This window comes from Xenopus tropicalis, chromosome 4, assembly GCF_000004195.4.
Source record: "Xenopus tropicalis strain Nigerian chromosome 4, UCB_Xtro_10.0, whole genome shotgun sequence".
Classification (NCBI taxonomy): Eukaryota; Metazoa; Chordata; class Amphibia; order Anura; family Pipidae; genus Xenopus; species Xenopus tropicalis.
In genome coordinates this window covers 81,433,297-81,460,495 of record NC_030680.2, presented here as the reverse complement: position 1 = coordinate 81,460,495, position 27,199 = coordinate 81,433,297, and the positions used below count along the sequence as shown (strand labels likewise).

Genomic DNA, 27,199 nt, shown 5'->3' with positions numbered 1-27,199 from the left:
TCTTTATAGAGAAAAATAGTTTACCTAACTCTGAAGTAGTCACACATGTTGCTTTAGGCTATAAATCCTTCTCTATTATCCAGTAAATTCACTGTCCATCTATGAACATATTTCAGGATTTAGTTGAGCATGATTTACTTGAATTAGCTAATAAAATAACACATGAACATAACTCTACCTTTAGCAAAGAACAGTTTTTGGCTCTTAAAGAGTTTTGCAATAATTCTGACATAACTATCCATCAAGGGGATAAAGGTGGGGTGCGTTGTGGTTTTTGATCCCCTACAAAGATTTCAGTCCAGACTTGAGGGTTTGGTGTTGTTTGGAATTTCTTTGGGAGTAGCAGATAGTGTCCCCTACATGTGTTGGGACTTTCCTATTACCCCCATTTTCAAGATTTTCCAAAGATAGATAGTGCCAGCATTGGGTATTTTCTGGACATTTTCTGAGGGTCTATCCAATTGGGTTGATTTCTGTTTTCAGCCCCTAGTTGTTAAATTTCAGTCTTATTTGAAAGATACGGGTCATCTTCTATCTGTTTTGGACAAGTTAACTTGACAGTTTGGATATGGATAGATAACTATGGATGTCAAATCCCTATAATTATCCATTCCTTAGTTTATGTTACACAATTCTGTTTCATATTCTGCACATTGACTTTTCTTATTTTGGCCCTGGATTTCCTGTTAACCAATAATTATTTTAATTTTGATGACTCTTACTATCTCCAGAGGCGTGGGGCAGTCATGTGTGCTTCCTAGGTCCCCATGCCTCTGAGGAGAGGTGACACCCTACGTTCCCTAAATATACATGAAGCATATTGGATTTTCCCTATATGTACAGTGGAGGAAATAATTATTTGACCCCTCACTGATTTTGTAAGTTTGTCCAATGACAAAGAAATGAAAAGTCTCAGAACAGTATCAATTCAATGGTAGGTTTATTTTAACAGTGGCAGATAGCACATCCAAAGGAAAATCGAAAAAATTACTTTAAATAAAAGATAGCAACTGATTTGCATTTCATTGAGTGAAATAAGTTTTTGAACCCTCTAACAAAAAAAGACTTAATACTTAGTGGAAAAACCCTTGTTTGCAAGCACAGAGGTCAAACGTTTCTTGTAATTGATGACCAAGTTTGCGCACATTTTAGGAGGAATGTTGGTCCACTCCTCTTTGCAGATCATCTCTAAATCCCTAAGGTTTCGAGGCTGTCTCTGTGCAACTCTGAGCTTGAGCTCCCTCCATAGGTTTTCTATTGGATTAAGGTCCGGAGACTGACTAGGCCACTCCATGACCTTAATGTGCTTCTTCTTGAGCCACTCCTTTGTTGCCTTTGCTGTATGTTTTGGGTCATTGTCGTGCTGGACCCATTTTCAGTTTCCTGGCAGAGGGAAGGAGGTTGTCGTTCAGGATTTCACGATACATGGCTCCGTCCATTTTCCCGTTAATGCGAATAAGTTGTCCTGTGCCCTTAGCAGAAAAACACCCCCAAAGCAAAATGTTTCCACCCCCATGCTTGACGGTGGGGACGGTGTTGTGGGGGTCATAGGCAGCATTTTTCTTCCTCCAAACACAGCGAGTTGAGTTAATGCCAAAGAGCTCTATTTTGGTCTCATCAGACCACAGCACCTTCTCCCAGTCACTCACAGAATCATTCAGGTGTTCATTGGCAAACTTCAGACGGGCCTGCACATGTGCCTTCTTGAGCAGGGGGACCTTGCGAGCCCTGCAGGATTTTAATCCATTGCGGTGTAATGTGTTTCCAATGGTTTTCTTGGTGACTGTGGTCCCTGCTAATTTGAGGTCATTAACTAACTCCTCCCGTGTAGTTCTAGGATGCTTTTTCACCTTTCTCAGAATCATTGACACCCCACGAGGTGAGATCTTGCGTGGAGCCCCAGAGCGAGGTCGATTGATGGTCATTTTGTGCTCCTTCCATTTTCGAACAATCGCACCAACAGTTGTCACCTTCTCTCCCAGCTTCTTGCTAATGGTTTTGTAGCCCATTCCAGCCTTGTGCAGGTCTACAATTTTGTCTCTGACATCCTTGGACAGCTCTTTGGTCTTTCCCATGTTGGAGAGTTTGGAGTCTGCTTGATTGATTGATTCTGTGGACAGGTGTCTTTTATACAGGTGACTAGTTAAGACAGGTGTCCTTAATGAGGTTGACTAATTGAGTAGAAGTGTCTAACCACTCTGTGGGAGCCAGAACTCTTAATGGTTGGTAGGGGTTCAAAAACTTATTTCACTCAATGAAATGCAAATCAGTTGCTATCTTTTATTTAAAGTTATTTTTTCGATTTTCCTTTTGATGTGCTATCTGCCACTGTTAAAATAAACCTACCATTGAAATGATACTGTTCTGAGACTTTTCATTTCTTTGTCATTGGACAAACTTACAAAATCAGTGAGGGGTCAAATAATTATTTCCTCCACTGTACATGTGTTCCTTTGAGTTTGAATACCCATTATGATGCCACTTACTTGGTTTAATTATTATTAAATAAATGTAATTTTTTTTTTTCACAATGGGTGTTTTTGCTTAAGAGTTTTTTACTATACTGTATATATACATTGTCTTATTTCATTGTAAATACACTAGAGGTCGCTGCTGCTTAAAGTGTATATATAAGGATAGCCTGTTCTTGTCCTAACATGCCCTTGATTAAGGGCGGATTCGAATGAAACGTGTAAGGTGTCTGATGCTGCTGCCTGTTGTTATACTGTTCCAGTAAAGGCTTACTATTTTTAACCTAAGTCTTGGAGTGTGGAGACCCTGTTTACCTTCTTTATAGGACAATGGCACACTAGGAGATTAGGCGCTCACTATAAATCTCCTCTATCGTGGGCAACTAATCTCCTGCAAATGCTTTCCCATAGGCTAAGATTGAAATCGACAGAGGGGAAATCTTCAGTTTACTGAAGTAGCCTGAAGGTTCCTCGCAAGGAAACTTTAGGCAAATATGTGCCAACTGTTTTGGGAAAGGGAAACATGGGACGTTTTATCGCCCACGGTAGTGAAGACTTATCGCAGGTGACAAAACATACCATGAGTCATCACCTTTAAAGTGAAAAAGCTAGGAATTTTACACAGAGGAATGCAGTCTACTAGCATTTTTTACACAGCAATGCCTGGGGATGAGATGTTGATGTATAGTGTATTTGGTCACGATTTTAATACACAGCATAATAATTAGTCCCTACAATTGTTAATGTTTTTAACAAGACCAGTATACCATCACTTTGTTTTACTTTTGAAATGTTTCATGAAAGTTATATATCCTGACTAAAAAAACTGTGCATAAACTTCAAATGGGTTGTTTAAAAAGAAACAGTTATCCCTACAGATAAAACAAAGATTAATCTGCTTATGGAAACACACTTAGTGATTAAACTGAGGCTGCCGTATATAACAGGGAAGCCACTAGCAGCTAATCATCTTCAGAAAATGACCTTCGCAACTGGGATCAAAAATATTCTCTGTGAAGTGATAATGCCATATGAATCCAAGATTTGGAGCCTCTGGACTCATAGCAAATTCTCTGCTGTATGTATTGTATTATATTCTGTTCCTCAGTACAGCATATTTGCTTCTGTTGTTGATAGAGAAAACAATCACTGTGAGCCCGGTTATGTGACTGTAGGACAACAGAGAGTATTCACAGTGCTCATGCTAACAAGAGACAGGCAGGGTCAACTGAAAAGCCAGCTGATGCCAGAAAGCACATTGTATTTTCCTGAAACTTATAAAAGTAAAGAAAATTCTCTTGTTAATGCCAGCTCCCAAAACCAAAATGTTTTTACAGCTGTTTTTTTTTTATATTTTTATTATTTCTTGTTACTTTTACAAAGACAGTTTTGTCTTTGAAGCTTATATTAGCTAATTATCTAATCCTTGCAAATGCCAGCACTGTGTATACTGTTATACAGTTATGATAAGAACTTACATTGAAAAAATGAAAGGGATTATGGTTATTATAAGTACAATACAAATTTAAAAATATATTGCTTTGAAACCCTAACAGGGCATTGTTATGACTTTGCTTTTTTTCCTAACAAGACTTAATTAGGATAAAAACTAAATTGCTTTTTTTTTTCTTTTAAGTCACAACATATTACTGTATGAAGATGGCCATGCAGTTGTTGCAGATTTTGGAGGTAGGAACCATAGAGTTTCTATGATTTATTTACATGAAAACTTACACATGAAGTTTCACATACAGCTTGCTATTTTATGCTCACAAAAATGTAGTTCAATTATGTATTCATAACATTTGTAACTATTAACCAATAGTATGAACCACACAAATTGTATATAAAGGATAGCAAATGTTTAAAAGCCAAAATATTAGAATGCAGAAGAAGTACTTTATTTGTATGAATAACATTAAACGGGGCTTATGTATATGTTAATGTAACATACTGTAACACACAGTTAAAATGAAGGAATCTGACTTGGACTGATTAACACAGCGGTTTCATATAAAGTGTGTCCCATATACAATAGGTGATTAGTGGCTTAACAAGAAGGGCCTGCTGGGCCCCCTAGAAAAATTATTTGAGTGTCCCCTAAAACATTTCAAAACTTTTGGGGATTCAAATAAACTGCTAAGTGGTCAATGGCCCACTGTGTATCCCAGTAGCTGCAGGGTCTGTTTCCTCTTATTTAGTGTGGAAGTCTGCTCTCAAGAAAAAAATACAGACACAAACCATTGTAAAAGAAAGTCTTTATTGAGTTGATACATGATCAGAACCCACCCCAAAATCTAAAAAAAAAAAACATTGAAAAACCAACCTCAAACAATGGGTCACATTCTATTTGATGAGAATGGAACCCGAGTTCCAAATTTCCCATAAACTTTAACTGAGTTAATGATGAAGTAATAATTCCCCAAGATAATCCACAAGATAAAATCTCAGATAAGTTTTTCTTATGGAACTTAATGGGACTCAGTATGTAAGCTGGCAGCATCATGACTGTATAGGTAGTTACGTCACTGACTCTCTGCCCTTTAATAAACCTTCAGACTCTTAACTTATTGCTGCTGTATTTATCTGTATTTATTATTATACTTTGTATTTATCTATTATCTTATAACACCCTGTTTGTATTAATGTATTCTACTGTACAGCGATGCGTACATAAGTAGCGCTTTATAAATAAAGATATACATACATACATACATACAAATTCACTTTAAGGTCATTGTTACTTTGTGTACTTTGCCTCCCCCCCATGATTTTTTACCTTAAACAAGCACTCATTAATTTTGAGTACAGGTATGGGACCTGTTATCCAGAATGCTTGGGAACTGGGGTTTTCCAGATAAGGGGTCTTTCCATAATTTGGATCTCCATACCTTACTAAAAAAATCAAATAAACTGAATAGGATTGTTTTGCTTCCAATAAGGATTCATTATATTTTAGTTAAGATAAAGTACAAGATACTGTTTTATTATTACAGAGAAAAAGGAAATCATTTTTTAAAACGTAAAAAATATTTGCTTATAATGGATCCTATGGGAGACGGCCTTCCCGTATTTCAGAGCTTTCTGTATAATGGGTTTCTGGATAACTGATCCTATACCTGTACTTTGGCACACCATACTTGAGCAAGTAAAACTGCTCTAAACTAAACACAGCTTTGCATCTTTTCTGAACAGTATTTTGTTCAGAAACAATGACATGCAAAAATAAACAATATAAACAGATCATAATTTTGTCATGTTTAGAATAAGGAGAAAATTAGCAGCTTAAATCCTTTTGTTACAGTACTTTTTCATACAGTATTTTAAATGTAGTTCTCTAGTTAACTAAAAGGTTTATTTTTGTCCTTTTTTTTTAAACCAGAATCGAGATTTCTCCTGTCACTGGATGAGGACAACATGACTAAACAGCCTGGGGTTTGCAAACTTTACTGATATACTAGGATAACTTTGTGAAAATATAAAAACTGTGTGTTAATAATTATGCACTTTAATTAACATTCCTTTAATTAGGTCTGTTAACAATATTCATTGACCTACTAGCTAGACAGAGGGTCATGTATTACTGCTGATGCTTTTACAGTACACGTCTCTCTCTTAATCAATATAGTTTACCACTTCAATCTTTCTTTACTGCCATAATGCCCTTCATTTTGCTGACTTGGCACTGTCTTAGAGTATCTCTTTATCATATAATTAGGCACTTTCTGTAGTTTGTATGATCAGCTTGTCTTACCCTCAGTATAAGAACTTTTGGTATTACACATGAGGAATAAAGTTCATCTATCTATCTATCTATCTATCATCTATCTATCTATCTATCTATCTATCTATCTATCATCTATCTATCTATGGAAAATGATGCATATAAATGTTGATTTCTCGTCCTATTCATCTTTGATAAATAAGGAAATATTCTATTAAGACTTATTCACTAAAAATGCTGAGCAAAACACTGTAAGGTTCCAAAGTCGATTTTTGATAAAGGCCACTATTGTCAGATAAATTAGGAGTATCATCCCTAGGGCTTATTATATATTGTGGCACACAAGGGTTATGGTCCATTCCATGCAAAATCTCACTTCACTGACATATATTCACAAAAAGGCTGTATGGTTCTCTGTGCATACTCACTTTACTGTCAGGTTCACATGGTATGCTCCAATATCAAGTTCTTGCAGGCCAAGTTCCAGGGTCTATTAGGGATGGCTTATGCTTTAGGGGGAAAGGCATAGACAATCCCACCCATTTGTTTTTTACTGATTTCTGGGGTGTTGTCTGCTTCATTCTTAGATGTGCCAACAATCAATCTATATGTCAGAACCTTAAGGTCTTTGATTAAAATCCCATAGCAGCCTTCTTTACATCAAGTAGAGTAGCAATTGGGTGGTGAAACAGCCTCATCCTATGTAATTGGTTATTGCGTTCTTTATTTAAGCTTTTTGAAGACTAGGTTAATGCTATCCCTCCCAAGGGTAGTAATGCCTGGTGGGTGGGAGCTGCACAATCACCTGAGAGGGCATACTGAAAACCTTTTGGCTATGACACTGTTTTACTTAAGAAATATTAGACAAAACTAATTTTTCTAAAACTGTTTTGTGACCCTGAGCAATTGTTTTATTTTTCTAATTCCTCTATCTTCATATACATGGAAAATATGCTAAATTTGTGCAATTTATGTCACATGCCTATAAGATGATTTATTTTTACTAGTAATGAAACCCATACAGATGCTGAAATAAACAGACTGTTTTGCTTTTACTGCAGAGGCAAATCATTTAGTAGGAAGCACTGTGCAACCGCTGATTCATCAAAATCATGGGAGGCAGCTAAGGATAAACATGAAATCTATTTCATCTGCTTGTGCTTTGCAGTATCCTGTTGGCAAATGCTATAAAATGCACAAAATGACCAAACATCTCACTGTCTGTCAGAATAAGTAGCCTGACATACTGTTATATGAAATTCTCATTCTTAGCAAATAAAAATGCAACGCAAATTCATATTCCTGTTTCAAGAAAATCATTTGGGACTGTAGGTTTTCCTGCAACTGCAAGTACAGTGTTCCCTACTTAAATTACTACAACAAATGAGAAGCTTTTAAAGGGCAGTAAATATATGTTTTCAACATAGGTAAGATAAATAGCACTCATAAAGTAAAACAATACATATTTTAATATTTATGGTATTTATAAAGCACTAATAGGTTATTATTTAATTTTACACCTACTATTTACCTGTAATCTGCTGAATTAGTTTAAATAGACATGAGCTCTGAATAAACAACTCCCTCCTTACAGATAAGCAGAAGGCCACTATGCAATGGTTTATATGCGCATTGGTTATCACACTGGCAAACTACCCCAAAATAACCAGTCAGCTGGAAACTAAAACTAGTCTCTATTTCTCAATAGCTCAAGAAATAGTAAAACCTCAACTACTATTTAACTGTTAGCAAATCTCTATGTTTTCCCTTGAACAATATAACAACCAGCAAAATTCTGATCCATGTCCTCCACCTTTTATCTATAGCTTCAACACCTTCACTGACTGCAAACAGGTTACTTGTTACAAATCATTCCTGATAAAACCACATTAACACTTTGTGCTCTGCACTAGCTACTGTACATATTACAGGTATGGGATCTGTTATCGAGAATGCTCAGGACCTGGGGTTTTCTGGATTAGGGGCCTTTCCTTAATTTGGATTACCATACTTTAAGTTTACCAAAAAATAGACATTAAATAAACTCAATAGGATTGTTTTGCCTCCAGTAAGGATTAATTATATCTTAGGATCAAGTACAAGGTGCTGTTTTATTATTATAGACAAAAAAAGAATCAATTTTTAAAGATGTGACTTATCTGATTAAAATGGCCTTCCGGTAATTCAAAACTTTCTGGATAATTGGTTTCCCGATAATGGATACCATACCTGTATTTACCATATTTGCATTCAGATTTGTCTTTCAACTTACAAAGACATAAACCGTTTTTTTTCTGCAATTGATGAAAAATCATGGCAATAACTCATGACTTTATGACTGCAATTTGTTAAGATTAAAAAAAAAAAATGCATCCTTTTATAACACTATAGAAGTCACTGGGAAGTGTATCTTCAGCACTTAAAGAGATACTGACACCAGAATTTAAACATCTATCAAAACATTGACTTTGCATGTTATTTTTAGTTTTGCCCTAAAATTATTTGTCCAATGCTTTTACATTAGCTCTCTGACCCCCCATGTTCCCCTATAAGGAGGCTGCCATATTTGTGCATCAGTAGTCTGTTAGCACTAGAAGCTATAGCTGAGTGATTGAGGTTGCAAAACAATCAGGTTTAGGAACTTCAAGTAACAATTATTTACCAAAGCAGAGCTATCAGTGAAAAGGGATCACATGACCTATGGGTAACTTTTAGGGGTATATTTATCATGCTGTGTAAAAAGTGGAGTTAAACATTACCGGTGATGTTGCTCATAGCAACCAATCAGATGCTTTTCTTTGGTTTTCTAACTGTTGAAATCTAATTTCTGACTGGTTGCCCTAGGCAACATCACAGGTAATGCTTCACTCCACTTTTTACACCTCATGATAAATATACCCCTAATGTACATTAAGATTTTGTAGAGTTGTTTTTTAGTCTCAGTATATTTTTAAGCATAGTGAAAAATACAACTAGGGATGCACCGAATCCACTATTTTTGAGTTTGGACAAACCCCGAATCCTTTATAACAGATTGAGCCAAATACTAAACCCAATCCTTATGTGCATAAGCATATGGCTACAGAAAGCATAGGTAGAAGTTTGTGTCTACAAAATTCTTTACTTCTGTGTTCACATGACTAAAAGTCATGTGATTTTAAGGATTTGGAATCGGTTCAGCCAGGCACTTGAATTGACTGAATGTAAATCCTGCCTAAAAAGGCAGAATCCTGAAACGAATCCTGCATCTTTAAATACAACACTGCAGCCCTTCCTTGTTGTAAAAGTTAAAAGGTGAATATTAGATTGTGCAGTTTTGTGTGTTTTTCAGACAACAATTGTCTATGAAAACTAGGTAGAAAAAAGACAAAGATATACAGTATATACAATATCTCTGTGTGATAAGGAAACTCGGGAAATGTTAGGACAATAGTAATAAAGGGCCCTGGAGAGAATTTTTAGGAACTCCTGTAGAGAGAATGATGAGCAGATGATATTCTATACCAGTGATCTCCAACCAGTGTCTTGTGAGCAACATGTTACTCACCAACCCCTTGGATGCTGCACCAGTTACCTCAAAGCAGGTGTTTATTTTTTAATTTCTAACTTAAAGGTAAGCTTAAGTTGCATAAAAACAATGAGTACTGCCAAACAGAGCCATCTGTACTATACAACTATACCAATGAGTGATCAAAAATCCGTGAGAGTCTTTCCAGTATGTATGGTTGTCAGAAATCAGTGCAACAATGAAATGCTTAAAATATAGGGTAAATTTGCACCAAGATGAAGCAGAAAGAAGCTCATTGGTCACTTAGCTGTAGTTAGCTAGACTTTGTTGCCTTTCTGAAAACTAAGTATACCCCCTATACCCTTAATTTTAAATTAAACAATGTCTGAATAACTTCAACTAATACTAAAAGGTTCTTGGAAAATCCATACTGTGGCTTGTGCTATCCTTTGCAAATGCCACAAAAACAATCAACTCTGTCTCTTCAAGTTACAATTTCTCTTCATAGAAATCCAATATCTCCCCTCGAGTTAATAGTTCACTGATGCAGAGCGTCTTATTTAAAGATTACACGATAAACATTTACAATACAACCAATTTCCTGACATTGTTACTAAACAAAAGATCAGTCTCGTTTGAAGAAAAAAAAAATAGAATGTCTGTCTATAGTTTTGCTTCTAGCTCACGCCACCACAGAATGCAACATTATGGATGTCTGTTGCCACAGCAACAACTAGCATACAAAGTTATAATTACAAGTTGAACTTAATGATGTACACATGAATAATGATAAGGAAATGATTTGTTAATAATGGAGTATTTCTTAGGGATGCTAATCCATTCACTGCCACAGTTGGCCTAATAAGCTGTGCATTTCAGATACCATTGCTTGCAAACTAAGAACATGTTTTGAAAAGCAGCTTATTCCGATGTAGACTGTGCATAAAATGTTTAGCTGGTATTTGCCAAGTATGAAAATTCTAGTTATATTTAAATGTATGAGTCAGTAGCAGGGTTTTTTTTTACTTCCCAGAAGCTCTTTCATTTGATAACCAATACACAAGCTTTTTATATATTTATTCCTTAATTGTTTGGGATTTGTTGTTATTATAATACTGACTGTTTCTAATGGCTTACAGATTATAGCTGTATTGTTTGGGATTTTACAGTTCAGTCAGCAATTCTTTATTCATGTGCAGTCTGTCCATATATAATGTGTAATTACAAGGTTACATTACGGCACAGGACAAATACTCATCTAATGCATTCAGACACATATTCAAATGAAACCATATGAGACAAATCAGATACTGCAGTATAACAGATCCAGATATACAAGCAATTTATTTTTCAGATGACTGCCATTATATTGTGTGTTGTTTGCAAGCTCTTTAACGATTGTGGAGAAAGCATAGAATATTCTTACATATGGCTTCTATGGCACACAAGACAAATTGTTTATGTTGCAAAGAAAAAAAGAGCGTGGCAGTGTTTGCCAGAAGTCTATATAAAGTCTGGTCTATTGTAGGCATTTACAAAGGAATGCATTACACAGCTTATGGATATGGCTAGCATCTTCAAGGGTGCGTTTTATCACCTGGTGGGAACAGTATTTTGTTTTTTTTTGCAGTAAGTGGTAACAAACGCTTAAAATGTTGCCTTTTCTAGAGTTGGTGAGACCATCCAGAAATATTTCTAAGGGCTTCTAAGACTGAATAAACAAGTAATTATCTTCCGTTATTGACATAAAAGATTAAATCAGTTACTAGGATTTCCACTGGTTTCTATAAAGCCATTTCTAGCTTTTCCTGTAGGTATTGCTTTGCTCTTAAAGTCCTATTTATTTAGTCTCATTCTGTAATCTCCTATATCCCAGTCCTGCTGTTAGTCTAAAAGCAACACTATGTACTCATGGGTTTTGCTATGTGGAGCGGTTTTATATACTGAACCTCAATGCCTGTAGCCACAGAAGAGGAGGAAAATGCTAAGCACACAAAATTGGTCTTTGAGTTATTTGTTTTCTGCACTGAACTGAAATCCCTCTGGATTTGAAGTATAAACTTTGTCTGCTAATACTCAATATTAGGATGGTTAGAATGGCTAATACACAGTAGGATGGATGGTCTCATGATTTAGTGAATGTGCTTGGGTCTGAAATCAAAACAAAACAAATCGAGAATGTGCACAGAAAAAGCAGACATAGGCTAACTAAAGGTATTGTTCAGTAGCTTTCTGGACAGAATGTAATCTTGAAAATTAGCTGATAATGGGAGTCACTAACCCTAGCAACATTTATGGATGGGCATTTCAATATTGCCTTTTTGAATACCATAAAAAGCTTTTAAATGACACTGTATTGGTTTTATTATGATGCATTAAAGTTATATAAAGTTGAACCGCATCTTTTAATGTTATGGATTTGTAGTAGGGAATAATGTAGTTGTGCCATATGCTTAATAATTAAAAGCCTCTAGTAGAGCACTTATACAGTAAAAGCAAAAACTAAACTTAACTTAACTGCATTATATGTCTACAAAAAAATGAACTTTTTTAATGTTGCAATATTTTTTTATTTAAAAATGTGATCAAGTTGTGAATGATAACCTCATGCAATTTATTGCTGATCTATAGTGATCAGTCTCACCTGCATTAACATCACAAATAATACAACTTAAGCAGTATAGTTTCTAAACTGGGATAAAAGTGACCACACAAAGCCACATGTTTTCATTGTTTGAATGAATAGTGGGCTGTGTCCTGCATCTATGTGCTGTATTCGTATTATTCAGTCAGTCTTACTTTCCCTATTTCCCTTTTGTCACACAAAAAGTTTAGAAATAGACTTCATTGTTTCCATAGTAAACAATGTGTGCAGCTGATAATATCCCTGTGGATATTTCCTTAAATGAACAGTTGCACTCTAGTACAGTGACAACCAGACAATGGCTCATGAGCAATATGTTGCTTGCAACCACATTTGATGTTGCTCCCAAAGGCCTCACAATATGTGAGACATCTAAAAGGCTAGAATGGTTGGAAAATATATATGCATGCCATATTTCCCTGAGGCTAGCATGTCACATTCCATAAATGCTTAGAATTCAACTACTATAATTATAGCTCTTTTTGAGAACATAATGACAGTTGTTGAGTTTGTACTGTGCCCATGCCTTTACCCTCCGTTTGCCTTTTCTGTCTGCCTGTTTCTGTCTATCTGCTTCTATGTAATAAGTGCATTAATGTTATTTTTGGTTGAGTCTTTTTGCCGCTTCTCTGCAATGTTTAATTTGTCTTGTGCAGTGATGCCTGTTTGTTTATTTATAGAATCTACGCTGGATGGCTCCAGAAGTATTCAGTCAGTGCACTCGATATACCATTAAAGCGGATGTCTTTAGTTATGCTTTGTGTCTTTGGGAACTGTTAACAGGAGAAATCCCATTTGCTCACTTAAAGCCAGGTAACATGTTTCTTCGTCTTATTTTTAAAAATGTAATAAATGATGTATATAATAGAACTAAACTACAAATGCAGCTGCCCTAGTTACCAATAATCAATAAGGCTAAAATAATAGTAATACTATTGCTAACAGCAGAGTATTATAGTAGAGGATGCACCAACCTAGAAGTTAACACTCCAAAACCAAAAGGTTCATTTACCTTTGCTTGTGGTGCAAATATTAAGAGGAACAAACTTGATGGTGTATGACAAAATCAAGACTTATAATGGAAAGATTTCTGATAATATATTGGCATTTTTGACACTGAAGTTTAAAAGGGGGGCAGTTTAATTATACATCTAACTGAGGAATCAAGAAGTATTCCCAGCAGTTCAATCTATTTGCCATTTACAAAAGTTTTCCTGACTGGCTAAAGGGTTAGATATGTTGGAAAAAGAATAAAGAAAAGAAAGATGGCTAATTAAAAAGAACTGGAATGAAAAGAGAGTTTAAAAAAAAAACAAAAAAACATTTAAACTCCCTGAGGGCAGAACATCTAATCTATTTATTTAATTTACATCTAATTTTTGAGAAGGTTGCTTCTGCAGCCAAAGCTACGGGTAAAGCTCTTTGTTATATAGACTATAGAGGCTTTTGTTTAAAGCTGACCTGGTTCCAGTAGCTAAAGTCTTCTAAAGCAACTGAAGAACCCTATATGTATTAGGCAAAGCTCAGTCGAGTTCAGTTGTTACTAGATGGAATTGTCATGTATTATGACGAACAACAAATTACTCTAGCAGACCTGGTGTGTGAAGTTAATATGATATCCCCGTCACTGAGGCTAGGTGCTTCCCCACAACTCGGATAGGTCATTCATTTGTCATGTATGTTATAAATCATTTAACTGTTCATTTCAAAGACCTCACCTACATTTTCAGTTCTCTTTTTTTCAGTATTGCTAGATTATTTGTAGCCAATAAATGCTCTGAATGGTTTTGTGACATTTACTTTCAGTATCTTAAGTAATAAACCTGCCTGCTTGTAGATACTTGATTTCACATTGATGAGAATCAGGTGAAAAAAAACCTTTACATTGAATTCATTTTATAACTTTGATTTAGCAAAATACAAATACCTACCCCCTTAAATAAAAAGAAAACTATACACATACATACACTATTTCCCTATATCCTATTACTATTAATTATTTCCATCCTTAAATGTATGATTCTAGTAGCTTCTAAACATTCAAAAGGAAGTTTAAAGAAAGAAAGAAAGAAACAGAATTCTTTAAAATCAAATATGTAAAATGACTTTTATAATACATTTGGTGTATATTAAAAGATACATTTTACACCAAAATGATAGACCCTATTGCTACCCAAACCGGGCACACACTCAACTCAAGGAAATATCAATCAGCACAGTCTTCCCCGCTTGCACAAAGCCCACAATGACCATCAAAACAAGGCCACATAACAACAACCATGACCATATAAACAGAACCCAGGACATGGGAACCCAAACCACACAACCTTTCCTCCACATATCTATGGAATATCCAATGAGACTATGCCACCCACTGACGCTACCCCTCCCTGCTGCGGTCATTTATATGCCATGTTTATGTATACTTTACCTTTTCTTTTTTCTTTACTTCCTTAATAAAAAATTTAAGTTACAAAAAAAAGATACATTTTACACACCCCAACCCAAAAAATAGCTTCCAGCCATGCATGTAATTGCTAAGAAACACAGATAACATATTTTATCAATTATCTCTATATTAAAAAAAAAATCAGTATTTGGTTTTTAGTGTTTACAAATGCAGTTTAAATCAATTTTAGAAAAGAAAAAAGACAGAATTTAAGAAATAATGCATGTTTGGAGCCTCTAAAACAGATCAGGGTTAGGAGAATGGAGAAGAGCATTGGAAAGGAGCATTTTAATGATCAAAGACTAGGCTAGCATGCTGAGTTCTCTCTTTAGGATAAAAGGATAAGCCCAATTAGTAAATGAAGTTATATGAAACACAGTTCCAGAGCAATATTATGTGATCATAGGATGTAACTCACTTTTCTTGGTTTACAAATCTATATCGATCTTAGTGGAAAAAAAGCTAATAAATAACTAAAGCAACTACAAAATGATTAAAAAAGAACTATGTTTCATACATATTTCAGCTTAATTTAATCAGTATACATGGGCTGCTAAGAATTAGTTTTGTCCATAAATAAATACTTCAATCCATTAAGGAATGGTATATATAATATTCATTTCATATATGTGAAGTTTCAGGTGCTGATGATAAATACAGGCGTTTATTCATGTAAGTATTTAAAGGAGAAAGAAAGTTAAAAACTAAGTAAGCTTTATAAGAAAAGTCTATGTAAATACAGCCATAAGCACTCACAGAAATGCTGCAATGACTTCTCTGTCAAAAGATTTCTTGTGTCTGAAATTCATGTGCCAGAAACATGCAGCTCTCTGCTCTCTCCCCTCTCCTGCTCCCCCCTCCCTCAAGAATGCTAAGAACTCACTCCCCCCCCTTAGGAATGTGGATCTGAGCCAATCAGCAGGAAGCTGACTCATAGTCTTACAAACTGAGCATGTACACTTGGTCTCTGTGTCGGTGCAGGAGTGAGGCATTATGGGAACCAACCTGTTTGGCTTTTGATCATCTGAACAGGTGAAATATGGGGAGACTTAAGGGCACTATTGAGACAAATAAAGTTATGCCTTCAGCTTGAGATTAACTCTTTATTAGCCTTTCCTTCTCCTTTAAATGCGGTGTTTCCTTTATAATTTCTTGAGCCCAAAGGCTCAAGCCATCATTAATAGAGCCTTAAGTGTTGTAAAACAAGAACCAGAAAGCCAAAAATAGGAAATGAGGAACATGCTGCGGCACAGACTAAGCCTAATAGTTTTTTTGTAAGTATATTAATAGTAAAAATATGCAGGTTAAGAGTGTGGCTCCAATAAATAATGGAAATAATGTTGTTATAATGGAGACAGAAAAGGCAAATGTGCAACCAATTCTTTTCTTTAGTGCATACAATAGAGCAGTGCTGTCCAACTGTCAGGCGACCAAAAAAGACGTGGGCGGCAAAAAAGACGCAGGTGACAAAAAAAAAAAGAAAAATTTCACCACTTCACGAATTTTCTTGCCGTTTCGAATTTTATGGCTAAGCGAAACGGGACAGATTCACTCATCACTAATCTCTAATGATTTATTTACCAACAGACACAAGGTCATCCATTCAATATAATGGGCCTGATTCACTAAAGGGCGATAAAAATTATCGCACGCTTTTTCGCGTTAAAAAACGAGCGATTCACCATAGTATTATCGCGTGCAAAAAATCGCCATTTTCGCATGGGGTATTTCTCGCACTAGTTTTACCGTTCTGCGTTAATTTCCGCGCTGAAAAGAATACGATCGCATGATTCACTATAACTTTTGCGCGCTAAATATCGCATTCGGCTATATGAAAATTAACACCTACTACAGGCAGGCGAAAAATTATACAAAAGTACAGTAAATGATTTTTTGCAATAAAATATGGACTTACAGTGTTATTTATTCAAGTCTGTGTTTCCCCCAGAGTGACGCAGCCGCCAGTTTGTAGCGAAATGTTCATTTTTAATACAGTAATTTTCCGCAAGTATTGGCGTGTATGGCTAACATGGCGTGCGTTCATTTGCGCAACTATTTCTATTTGGCTACAAGTGATGAAATGTTTCGCCAGGCATGGATTCCCAGCGAATTTTTGGACTTGCGTTGAATTTTTTCGCGGCGGATTTTTTCATGCGTTTCGCAAAACAATCCGCCAATGGCAAAACGCATGAAAAAATTCGCCACGCAAAAATTCACCGCACATCCAAAAATTGATACAAGTGTCAAAAAATAATAGTCACGGGCAACAATTTTTTTGCCCGCACAACATTTTTGCCGTTTCGGGGATCTTTCGAAAGAATTGCTAATTTTTCACTAAAGAAACCAGAACACATTTGCTCATCACTAGTGGCTACTATTTATAAGCATCTACTATTTATATGTGGCTAATAATTATATACACCATTTATATGCTTCGACAATTTTTATACACTATTTCTATGCTACCATTCATATTCGGTGATTATTCGCGTAATTTAGCGCATGTACAGGCAAATACCGCATTGAAATAGTCTTTCGCGAGTTAAATAACGCTTGCAATATCGCGCGTAAAAAAGCGCGAGTATGCTTATAGTGAATCGTGCGAAAAATCGCCAAAATTAAGCGGCGGTAAAAATTTTAGCGCACAATAAGAATAGCGCACGTTTTATCGCCCTTTAGTGAATCAGGCCCAATATTTGTAAAGAGTTTTTTTTACAGTGGAAGCTGTACAGTTATGGAATTCTCTCCCTGAACTAGTACTGGTTAATACATAAATATTAAATTGATGTGAACTTACTCAGGGTGCTTTTCTAATCAATTTCTAATCAATTTTGTAATTCACATTATTTTTCTATTTTAAGTGATTGCTAGACATGCTTCACTAACCCTAACTGCACTTCAAGGCCAGGTGCAAATGGCAAAGAATGGGCAAAATCCACCATTGTTTTGCACTTTGCACCCTGTTTTCTTCCCTTGAAGAATAGATGCAGGTCTCTGTGTTTCATTTTGGCAAGCATAGAGTTGAAGCTGCCCCCATGAAAACAGCATTGCCTACGTTTGACAGTATTGTATTGATAAGGGGCAGCTGAGGGGGAACAAATAGGCTTTGGAAAAACACAAGTAGATAAAGGCAAATAGGATCAATACTCACACAAAAACAGAATTGCTTCCTAAAACAAATGGGTAAAACCAGTGCTCCAATTTGTTGCAGACTCACTGCTAAACAATAAGTAATTTTAAAGAAATTAGGAATCCCTAATAACATCATCAGGCAAAGTTCAAAAAGGTTACATTATCTGTCCTGTTAAATCTGATCTCTTAATAAAGTATCAAATATCAGACTTATAGGTCGAAAATGTAATTCCTTTTTAGATATTAGAATTACACGAGCTTTCCACCAGTCCTCCAATCCATACATACATAGGTTATAAAAGTTTGAGAAAACCAGAAAAAAACGTAACTAAGTACTTGATGGGACAGCCTTATAACATTATCTTGCTTGATCATTTAACTACCATATCCTGTGATAGTTACTAGACAGTGGGCCCTGACTTGAAACTATCATGCAGCAAATGTATTAACTTGTTTCCATTTAATGTGCAGACTGGACTATTACTCCAGTCGATATCTCAGAAATTAAAACCCCTCATTATTAAGACTTGCCTTGAACTTTTTTTAAACGCCCCTTTCCCTCAGGAGTTAAGCCTATTTTGCCTGTAACCTCACAATATTCAGTTATCATTTTCCACCACAACACAAATTTATATAAAAAAACTGCTGTTTAGCTATTCAAGTTGAAATTTGGCTGTAGGGCCCACATTTACATAGCAGATAACCTATAAGCTATTGGATGTAGAATACACTGGATTTAGCATTTAAACCAAGAGATAAAGAGAGCATAAACGGCATTTATGGTTCTCTGCAGAATTTTAGGTTGAAAACCTGTTTCATATAGTAAAGAACATTTGTTACAAGAAATTGTTTATTTATATGAGCTGAATGAAGAAATGCAAGGGATCATTTACAAATAATGAGGGTGCAAAGTCCAAAAAATAGACAAAACCCACTATATTTGTCAGAATTTTCACCCTGTCCCCATTAAAGGATAAGGAAAGTTACAATCACTAGGGAGTGCCAAATGTTAGTAATGTAATCACTTACCTGAAACCCCCGGGCAGTGCTCCTGTTAGAAGAAAACTACACCAGTCCGAAGTAAATACATTGGAGCGATCCTGACTAATAGCCATTCAGGCGAAATGGATGGATACTGTACAACTGGCCATACAACTTTATGTCTAAATATTGTTCTTCTAATTGGACAGATCAACTGAAATCAAAAAGGATTTCAGGATGGTCTGTAGACAGTATGATTTAAATTCTCCAAAATGTCTGACCAATTCTGGGCACAGGTTTAAGTTGCCTCCCTGGTGTCAGTTCTAGCTTGGGTCTAGTTTACTTCAGTGCTGAATTTTGCTGTTTGTTTACAAAAGGGTAGATCAAGCAATTGATCTCAAAGATCCAGACAAGATGGAGGCACCTATGGCCATGGATGGTGACATCACTTCCCACGTTTAGGCTCATTGCCTGTCACCAGACCTTCTCCTTGGTCCTTATTTCAATCCCGGCAGGTCTCGAGGCAGTCCTGACAGAGGCAGACAATAAATGTGTTCATGTGTAAATGTTTTACCCAGCTTTAAGGGGCAGTATACACTCTTTTCAACATGAATGCAGTGAATATGGCTTATGCCGACATACTTTTTGCCTATTGTTTTAATAAATAATAATCAGTGCTTTGTGTTATTTCTTGAACAAACAGGCAAAAAAGGAAAGCTACACTATGGGGCAGATTTCTATGCTGTGTAAAAAATGGTGAAAAAATATGCCCGACATCGCCAGGGTTCGGCGTGTAAAAAACGGTGTAAAAGCTGCGTAATTTTGTACAGATTTTTTTTCTTCTAACAGAACTTATGTAAAATAACGATGACAAATCTGGCACATTGCAGCAAAATAGGCGCAGGCGCAACAAAAAAAAGACACGGGCAACAAAAAAAACCGTGCATGACAAAAAAGGTTGCGCGTCAAAGGTGTTTTGCAACTTTTTGCCCGTTTCACAAATTTTACTTTCGTTTGCTAATTTTTCGGGACAGATTCACTCATCACTACTCATGGTGCATTTTCAGATATGCAAAAACCCTAAAAAGGACAATAATTTCAAAACCTTGATGTTGTTGTGCCATGGAGACATTTTGAAGATAGTCAGATATTGGAGCACTGATGCCTTTATTAAAATATTTTTGATAAATGAAAAATCTTATTCTAAAATTAAGTCATCTTAATGCAAGCCTGCCTTAACCATTTTCACTCACATGTTCTAAAACCTAGGTATTTGCTTTTATTGTGCTTCTTCTGTCAACTCTATGCATTTCCAATGCTTGGTTCTCCAGCTAATATCCACAGAGATGGGTGTGATAAAATGCACAACATTTGCCAAGGTGCAGTAAACCTAAGCAACAAATAAACAGGTAACAAGTAAATGCTACCTGCTTAGTGGTCACTATAGTTAAGTAGACTCATAGCCAAAGGAATGCACAACATTTGCCAAGGCACAGTAACCAATAGCAACAAATAAACTATTTTATAACTAGTAACTAGTAGGTAACTAGTAAATGCTACCTGCTAATTGGTCACTGTAACTGACCTCAAAGTTCGAACCTTGACTTCAAACCTTTGAATTTTGTAACACCATTGGGTCGTATTTATTAACACTGGGCACAAACATTATGTGTGATATTGCCCATAGCAACCAATCAACATTTAGATCTGAATGGTTACCTACAAGTTAGAAAACAAAAGCAAATATCTGATTGGTCGGTATGGGTAACATCACCAGTGATGTTTGACTCCAAGTTAATAAATACAGCGCTTATTATATAATGTATTAATTAATTCTTCTTACCTGTTAGACTTGCCCAGCCTGCTTACCAAGACACACATTTCTTCTCCCCTTTCTCTACTTCTTTTAATGCACAGTGACATTGTATTAAAGCAATAAAACACAGCAACTTTTTGTCACAACAAATTTTCTTGACTTTACTTTCTCATTGACTAAATAAAGCCAGATAAATCCTGCATTCTAGTTACTTACTTTGGTTAACCAAACCAGATTAGGATATAAAAAATACTCCAGGATTGTAAATAACTGCAAATATTAATTTTGCTTGGGAAGGAGACTTCCTGAATTGATTTGATTTGCATTTTAACTAGGAAGTGTTGATGAAACAATATAGGATCACATGGCTTGTATATTATTAAGAAAGGCACCCTGGACATTCCCATTCATTTTACCAGTTACATAAGGTGTTTACTATGCACCATCTGGCTCAATTTCTCAGCTATTCTTTTTAATTTCATTTGGGAATGTGTTTAGTTTAGTCAGTTTTTAGAACTCCAGCCCAATATATGAATATTTTAAATGCCTTACTATTCTACTATTTAAATACAAAAGCTGAATTTTGATATATAATATTTTATTGTTTCAGTACGTCTTATGGAAATTAACTTTTCTAAATGTTATATAGTTACAATACATCACAGATAATTTTAATTTATTTGTCTGTAATGTTCTGTGCTCATAAAATACAATGCATGCTACATACTATCCATATTGTAATCTAATTTCTCTAAATACAGTATAAAGGAACTTTAAACACTAGCCTGCTCTCATAAATGAATAGCTTATTGCACAAATTCAGTACAGGTATAGGATCCATTATCCAGAATGCTCGGGACCAAGGGTATTCCGGATAAGGGGTCTTTCCGTAATTTGGATCTCAATACCTTAAGTCTACTAAAAAATCAATAAAACATTAATTAAACCCAGTAGGATTGTTTTGCATCCAATAAGGATTAATTATATCTTAGTTGGAATCAATTACAAGGTTCTGTTTTATTTCTACATAGAAAAAGGAAATCAGTTTTAAAATTCTGTATTATTTGCTTAAAATGGAGTCTATGGGAGACGGGCATTCCGTAATTCGGAGCTTTCTGGATAACGGGTTCCCGGATAAGGGGTCCGATACCTGTATTTGTTTACGTTAAAACCACAAAGGCCCAGGTCTAGAGTGGCATGTTTTATAGGGCACCATGCCGCCCAGCAGCATCTGTAATTTTTAGTTCCTACACGACCAGTCCTCAGTGCTGCAGGTGTCTGTAGGAACTAGTGAGCAACCACACCAACCTGTGCATAAGCTTGTGGCTACTATACATGGTACAGTTTTGAGAAGCATTTTCTTTAGTTATTTTACTTTTTTGTCCACAGCTCTCCAGTTAGGAATTTAAGCAGTTATTTGGTTGCTAGGTTCTATTTTACCTTAGCAATCAGGGAGTGGTTTGAGAAAGTAACTGATATATGAGTAGTAGAGGGGCTGAATAGAAATATAAGAAATAAAAAGTAGCAATAACAATAAAATTGTAGCCTCAAAGAACAATAGTTTTTTGGCTGCTGTGGTGAGTGACCCCCATTTGAGATCTGGAAAGAGTCTGAAGTAGATGGCAAATGATTCAAAAACTATAAAAAATAACAAATAACAAAGACCAATTGAAAAGTTGCTTAGAACTGGCCATTCTCTAACATATTAACAGATAAGTTAAAGGTGAAACACCCCTTAAACCCAAGCTTAGGGTTGTCCTAAAATATCCAGGAAGTAACTTTTTCTCACTCATGTACATGTTTATTTGCAGTCACATTGTGTGCGTCTAAATAAATTATGTATCAGCCCTGCACAGTGTGGCTTTAATAGAAGCTTAATGCAGTCTATTTAAACTGGTCACACAACATGAACATGCTGCTTAATTAACTAGCAAATATGGTAAAATATGTACTCAAAGTTAGGGTTACAAGATACACTCTTTCTACTTTAATTAAAAAATATATTACTACCAAAATATTTATTTTCCTAACAGTTCCTTAATCCCAAATTAAATGCCAGTGGATGGTAAGGTAAGGACAATTAGTGGCCAGGAACCAGTGACAAGGAAGCCCAGAGAAATTATGGGGAAAGGTATGAAGGAGGTTTTAAAAGCACTGGGAACCCCATCACTAAAGGGCCCAACAAGAGCAAGTCTTTAGTCAGCCAAGCTGCAACAGCATCTGATGGCTGAAAGCTATTTCACTGATTGGATGCACAATCAAAAAGTGACTAAAAGTGCTACCTATACCAACTCTATATTTCATATGCTCCACTGTGGCCTGGGCCACAGGTAATCTTTCTCTTTTTAGTGTTTTACAGGTTTAGGATGTATAGTCCCGAATGCTTGGTTTTCTGCATAAGGGATCTTTCTGTAACTTGGATTACCATACCTTAAAGGAGAAGAAAAGGCAAAGTCACTTGGGGGTGCCAAAATGTTAGGCACCCCCAAGTGACTTAAATTGCCTACCTTTTACCCCGGGCTGGTGCCCCTGTTAGGAGAGAATAGCACCAGCCCGGGGTAGCTGCCAGCGCTTCCTCCTTCCTGCTTCGCTCGCACGCAAATGCACAGTAGAGTGAAATGCCGAACTTTAACAAAAAAATTGGCTTTTCACTCTACTGCGCATGCGCCGACCACTGGCATTTGCCGGAAAATGAAGCAGGAAGGAGGAAGCGCTCGCTACAGCTACCCCGGGCTGGTGCTGTTTTCTCCTAACAGGAGCACCAGCCCGGGGTACAAGGTAAGAGATTAAAGTCACTTGGGGGTGCCTAACATTTTGGCACCCCCAAGTGACTTTGCCTTTCCTTCTCCTTTAAGTCTACTAAAAAACATTTAAACATTAAATAAACCCAAGTGGATTGTTTTGCTGCGATTATGAATTTATGCAGTTTAGTTTCCATAGAGTACAAGGGACTGTTTTACTATTGCAGAGAAAAAGAAAATCATTTAAACAAAATAGAATTATTTACTTAAAATGGACTCTATGGGAGATGCCTTCCCTTATTTCTGAGCTTTCTGTATAATGGGTTTTACAGATAAGGGATCAAATACCTGTACTCCTTGCATTTTTTGGAGGAGAGCAAAAACAGAACTGTTAAAAAACATTTTAAAAGCAACAGCATAAATAAAAATTATTTAGGACCAACTTTGAGTTGCTTTTTTTTTTAAATGCGTCAATATAACTTACATTTTTAATGAGCAGTTAACTTGACACAAACTGGAATTCAGAACTGTTGACACAGCAAGGGAATGAACTTATGCACCCCTATGTTAACATTTTAATTGAAGGAAAAATATAACCTAGTTCTAATTATGGCTTGCCCTTTCCTTAAAAACTAAAGAGAAAATTGTATGCACATGGAACATTTCTTATAAATCAGATCATTAATGCACTTTCCTTCAACATATTCTTATTTTTGCAGAAATGTGCATGTGCAATTTTAAAAAATGTTTTTTTTTTCCGAGTCTTGTCTCAGTACATGAAAATCTTTCACCTAGCCATATTTTAACATATCAGTGGGGCAGTTACCTTCTTCTACTGTCTCTACAGGTAAAGGTAACCTCAAAACTGGGGTCTAGTCATAGAATCTTTTTCTGAATATTTTTACAGTATATGTACAGGCCAGGGATGACTTTAAAGTAGTTGGGCATCTTGAATATATTGCAATATATGGACAAACAATTCAAATTGTGTGTCCACACTCTAAACCAGTGCAATAAGCGGGTGCTAGGTCAAAACATGTAAATACCTATAAGAAGGACCAGCATACCAGGTCACATCAATATCATTTTTTTATTCACCGCATTTATATATATCTCCCATCCATGTATCCATGCAATATTTAAGCACTGGTCTTCTAATCAGCCCATCTGTATTTTTTCCTACAAAATACTGCCTGGCTCACAAATTAAAACAACTGTGTGTGGCTGATGGTACTAGTTGTATGTCACCAGGAGCATTTCTTGCCCCCTTAGCCGCCTGAGGTGGGTCCTCCGATGCCACCCCCCTCAGCCCCCCAGTGCTTACCTTTGCAGCACCGGAGGGGGTCCAGGGGGGCCGCATAGCTAGTGTAGAGAGTGAAGTTGCACTAGAGGAGCCAAATTTCTGTTTTAAAAATGTAACTTTGGCTCTTTTTGCCGCCCCTGGTAACTTCAGGGATGCTGCTGCCTGAGGTGAGTTTTTCAACTTGTCTCACGGTACCAGCGCCCCTGTATGTCACACATCCTTAATGCACCAGTCTATTAAAAGTCCCAAGACCTGACTGAACACCAGCTCAAGCATTAGGTGGTAGGTGCACACTTCAGTAGCTACATTGTTTCTGTATATATAGATGTGTAAGGGGGTGGAGGAGATTTTGGGTTATGTAAAAGGTTAATAGTTGTAAAAGAGGGAGCCAGTGATTTTACAGAGTCTTGGAAAGTCCTGGAATGGGTGGAATCTAGAAAGAGTATACAAAGAGGACTGGCAGAGGAAATTTAGAATGCCTAATGGGTAGAAGGTTCACACAGAAAGTCATCAGAGGAAGAGGTAGGAAAACTAAGCTATGTAGGGCCTAACTTTTGTAATTACACACTATAGAAGTCTGACGTAGTTCAGGTTAGTGAGGATGGGCAGCTAAAAGTCCCTCCAAGGAGTAAGTGGGAGTAGTTTCCCAGCAAGAACCCTGCCAGTCAGGGTTGGAGTGGATAGTTAGGGTGTAGGAAGGCCCTGTGGGATTTAGCAAGTTGGAATGAACAGTGTTGGTTGGAGTCCCACTGCAGAGTACCTGACAAGTCTGGTATTTTGGGCCCTGTAAAGGGGGGAATGCTGACTTGACCCCTAGGAAGGCACTGGAGGCTGATGGTGAGAGCAGGAAGGAACACTGGAGGGACCAGAAAATGAAATCAAAATGAAACTGACTGACTGTTTAAGTAATCTGGCATGTGTCAACTGTGAAATGTGTCCTGATTTGATTTGACAAAAGCACCTGTATTTGAAAAGCCTCCACGTTTTTTAGTGTGAATAACAGTAATTACAGGGAAACACTGTCTACAAATTTTCAAATCTACGCTACTAATTTATATATGCACCCCTAGGCCCATGCTTTTTGTGTTGCTTAAAAGAACACTGAACCTAACATTTCAGCTATGCCACTCCCCATGATCTTTTTTCTTTAATTTCCCATTTTCTGGGCATTATAGCAGGGCAAAAATCATAGCACGGATTAAGACCCATTTAAGAAAGCACTGCCATAAAAAAGTGTACAGAAACCCACTGTGACCTGAAAGATTGGGGAGCTGCAGCCCTATAAATAAGGTATTTTAATGAATTCCTATAATCTCGATTTTTGGGTCCTGGAGCTATAGTATATCCATTTAATCTAACCAACAAAACTATTAGTTTTATACTTATAATAAAATGTTTTTAGGTACTAATGGTGCCTTGTACACAAGTAATATTGGTGTTATAGAAACATGTCATTATTCAACAAGACCACCATGTTTTTTAGCTGCATTATCCTATGTATAAAAAAATTAACCAAGATAATTGGCAGTCTAGCACACACATAAAATAAAATAAAAAGCTTTGTAAAAACTATGAACTAGGCATTTACTTATAGGCTTCAACTCTCTTTTCCTTGAAACTTTACACTATCAAGATGTGCTGCCCAATCTGCCCCACAGTACATGCCATTCACAGTTAAGTGTTCATGGCATTTTACATTGTTATTGAAATAACAGATAATGATAAGTTGATTTTATGTATATATGGTGCATTGAAATTTCAAGAAAATGTGATCGCAGATGTCGATTGGTCAGGACGAGGAGGGCATTGGCTCATTGATGCATTTCTTCCCCAACGTTCTGCATCCTGTCAATGTGATCTGATTATTTGAACTGATATTGATACAATATTGCTCACCCCAAGGAGGAGCAGATATTTAAGTGTATGGCCAGTTTTAGTTAGCAATGGTTTCATTGTATTAAACTAATATAGGGTAGCTAGAGATTTAAATGAAAGACTACAATCACAGCACCTGGTGATGAGTGGTAAAGGCACATGATCTTTAAAGTGATACTGACACTAAAAAACTACTTTTCAAAAAAGTACATAAAAAGTTACCTATTGGTCATGTTGGTTATTTTTCAGAGATGGATTTGCTTTTGTAAGTAATTGTTACTTAAAGGACAAGGAAAGGCAAAGTCACATGGGGGTGCCAAAATGTTAAGCACCCCCAAGTGACTTTAATCGCTTACCTTGTACCCCGGGCTGGTGCCCCTGTTAGGAGAAAACAGCACCAGCCTGGGGTACCTGTAGCGAGCGCTTCCTCCTTCCTGCTTCATTTTCCCGGCAAATGCCAGTGGTTGGCGCATGTGCATTAGAGTGAAAAGCCGATTTTTCTGTTAAAGTTTGGCTTTTCACTCTACTGCGCATGCGCGCGATCGATCAGGAAGG

The 27,199-nt window shown here is 36.4% G+C and overlaps 1 protein-coding gene across 2 annotated transcripts in view; it reads left to right on the top strand.

Annotated features, from left to right (window-relative positions):
- tnni3k (TNNI3 interacting kinase) overlaps positions 1-27,199 on the top strand; it is a 118,954-nt gene that overhangs the window by 49,619 nt on the left and 42,136 nt on the right. For both annotated transcript variants that reach the window (NM_001204821.1, XM_031899931.1), the window contains 3 exon segments: positions 4,108-4,160; positions 5,854-5,906; positions 13,028-13,160. In NM_001204821.1, the coding sequence (NP_001191750.1) occupies positions 4,108-4,160; positions 5,854-5,906; positions 13,028-13,160 (239 nt within the window).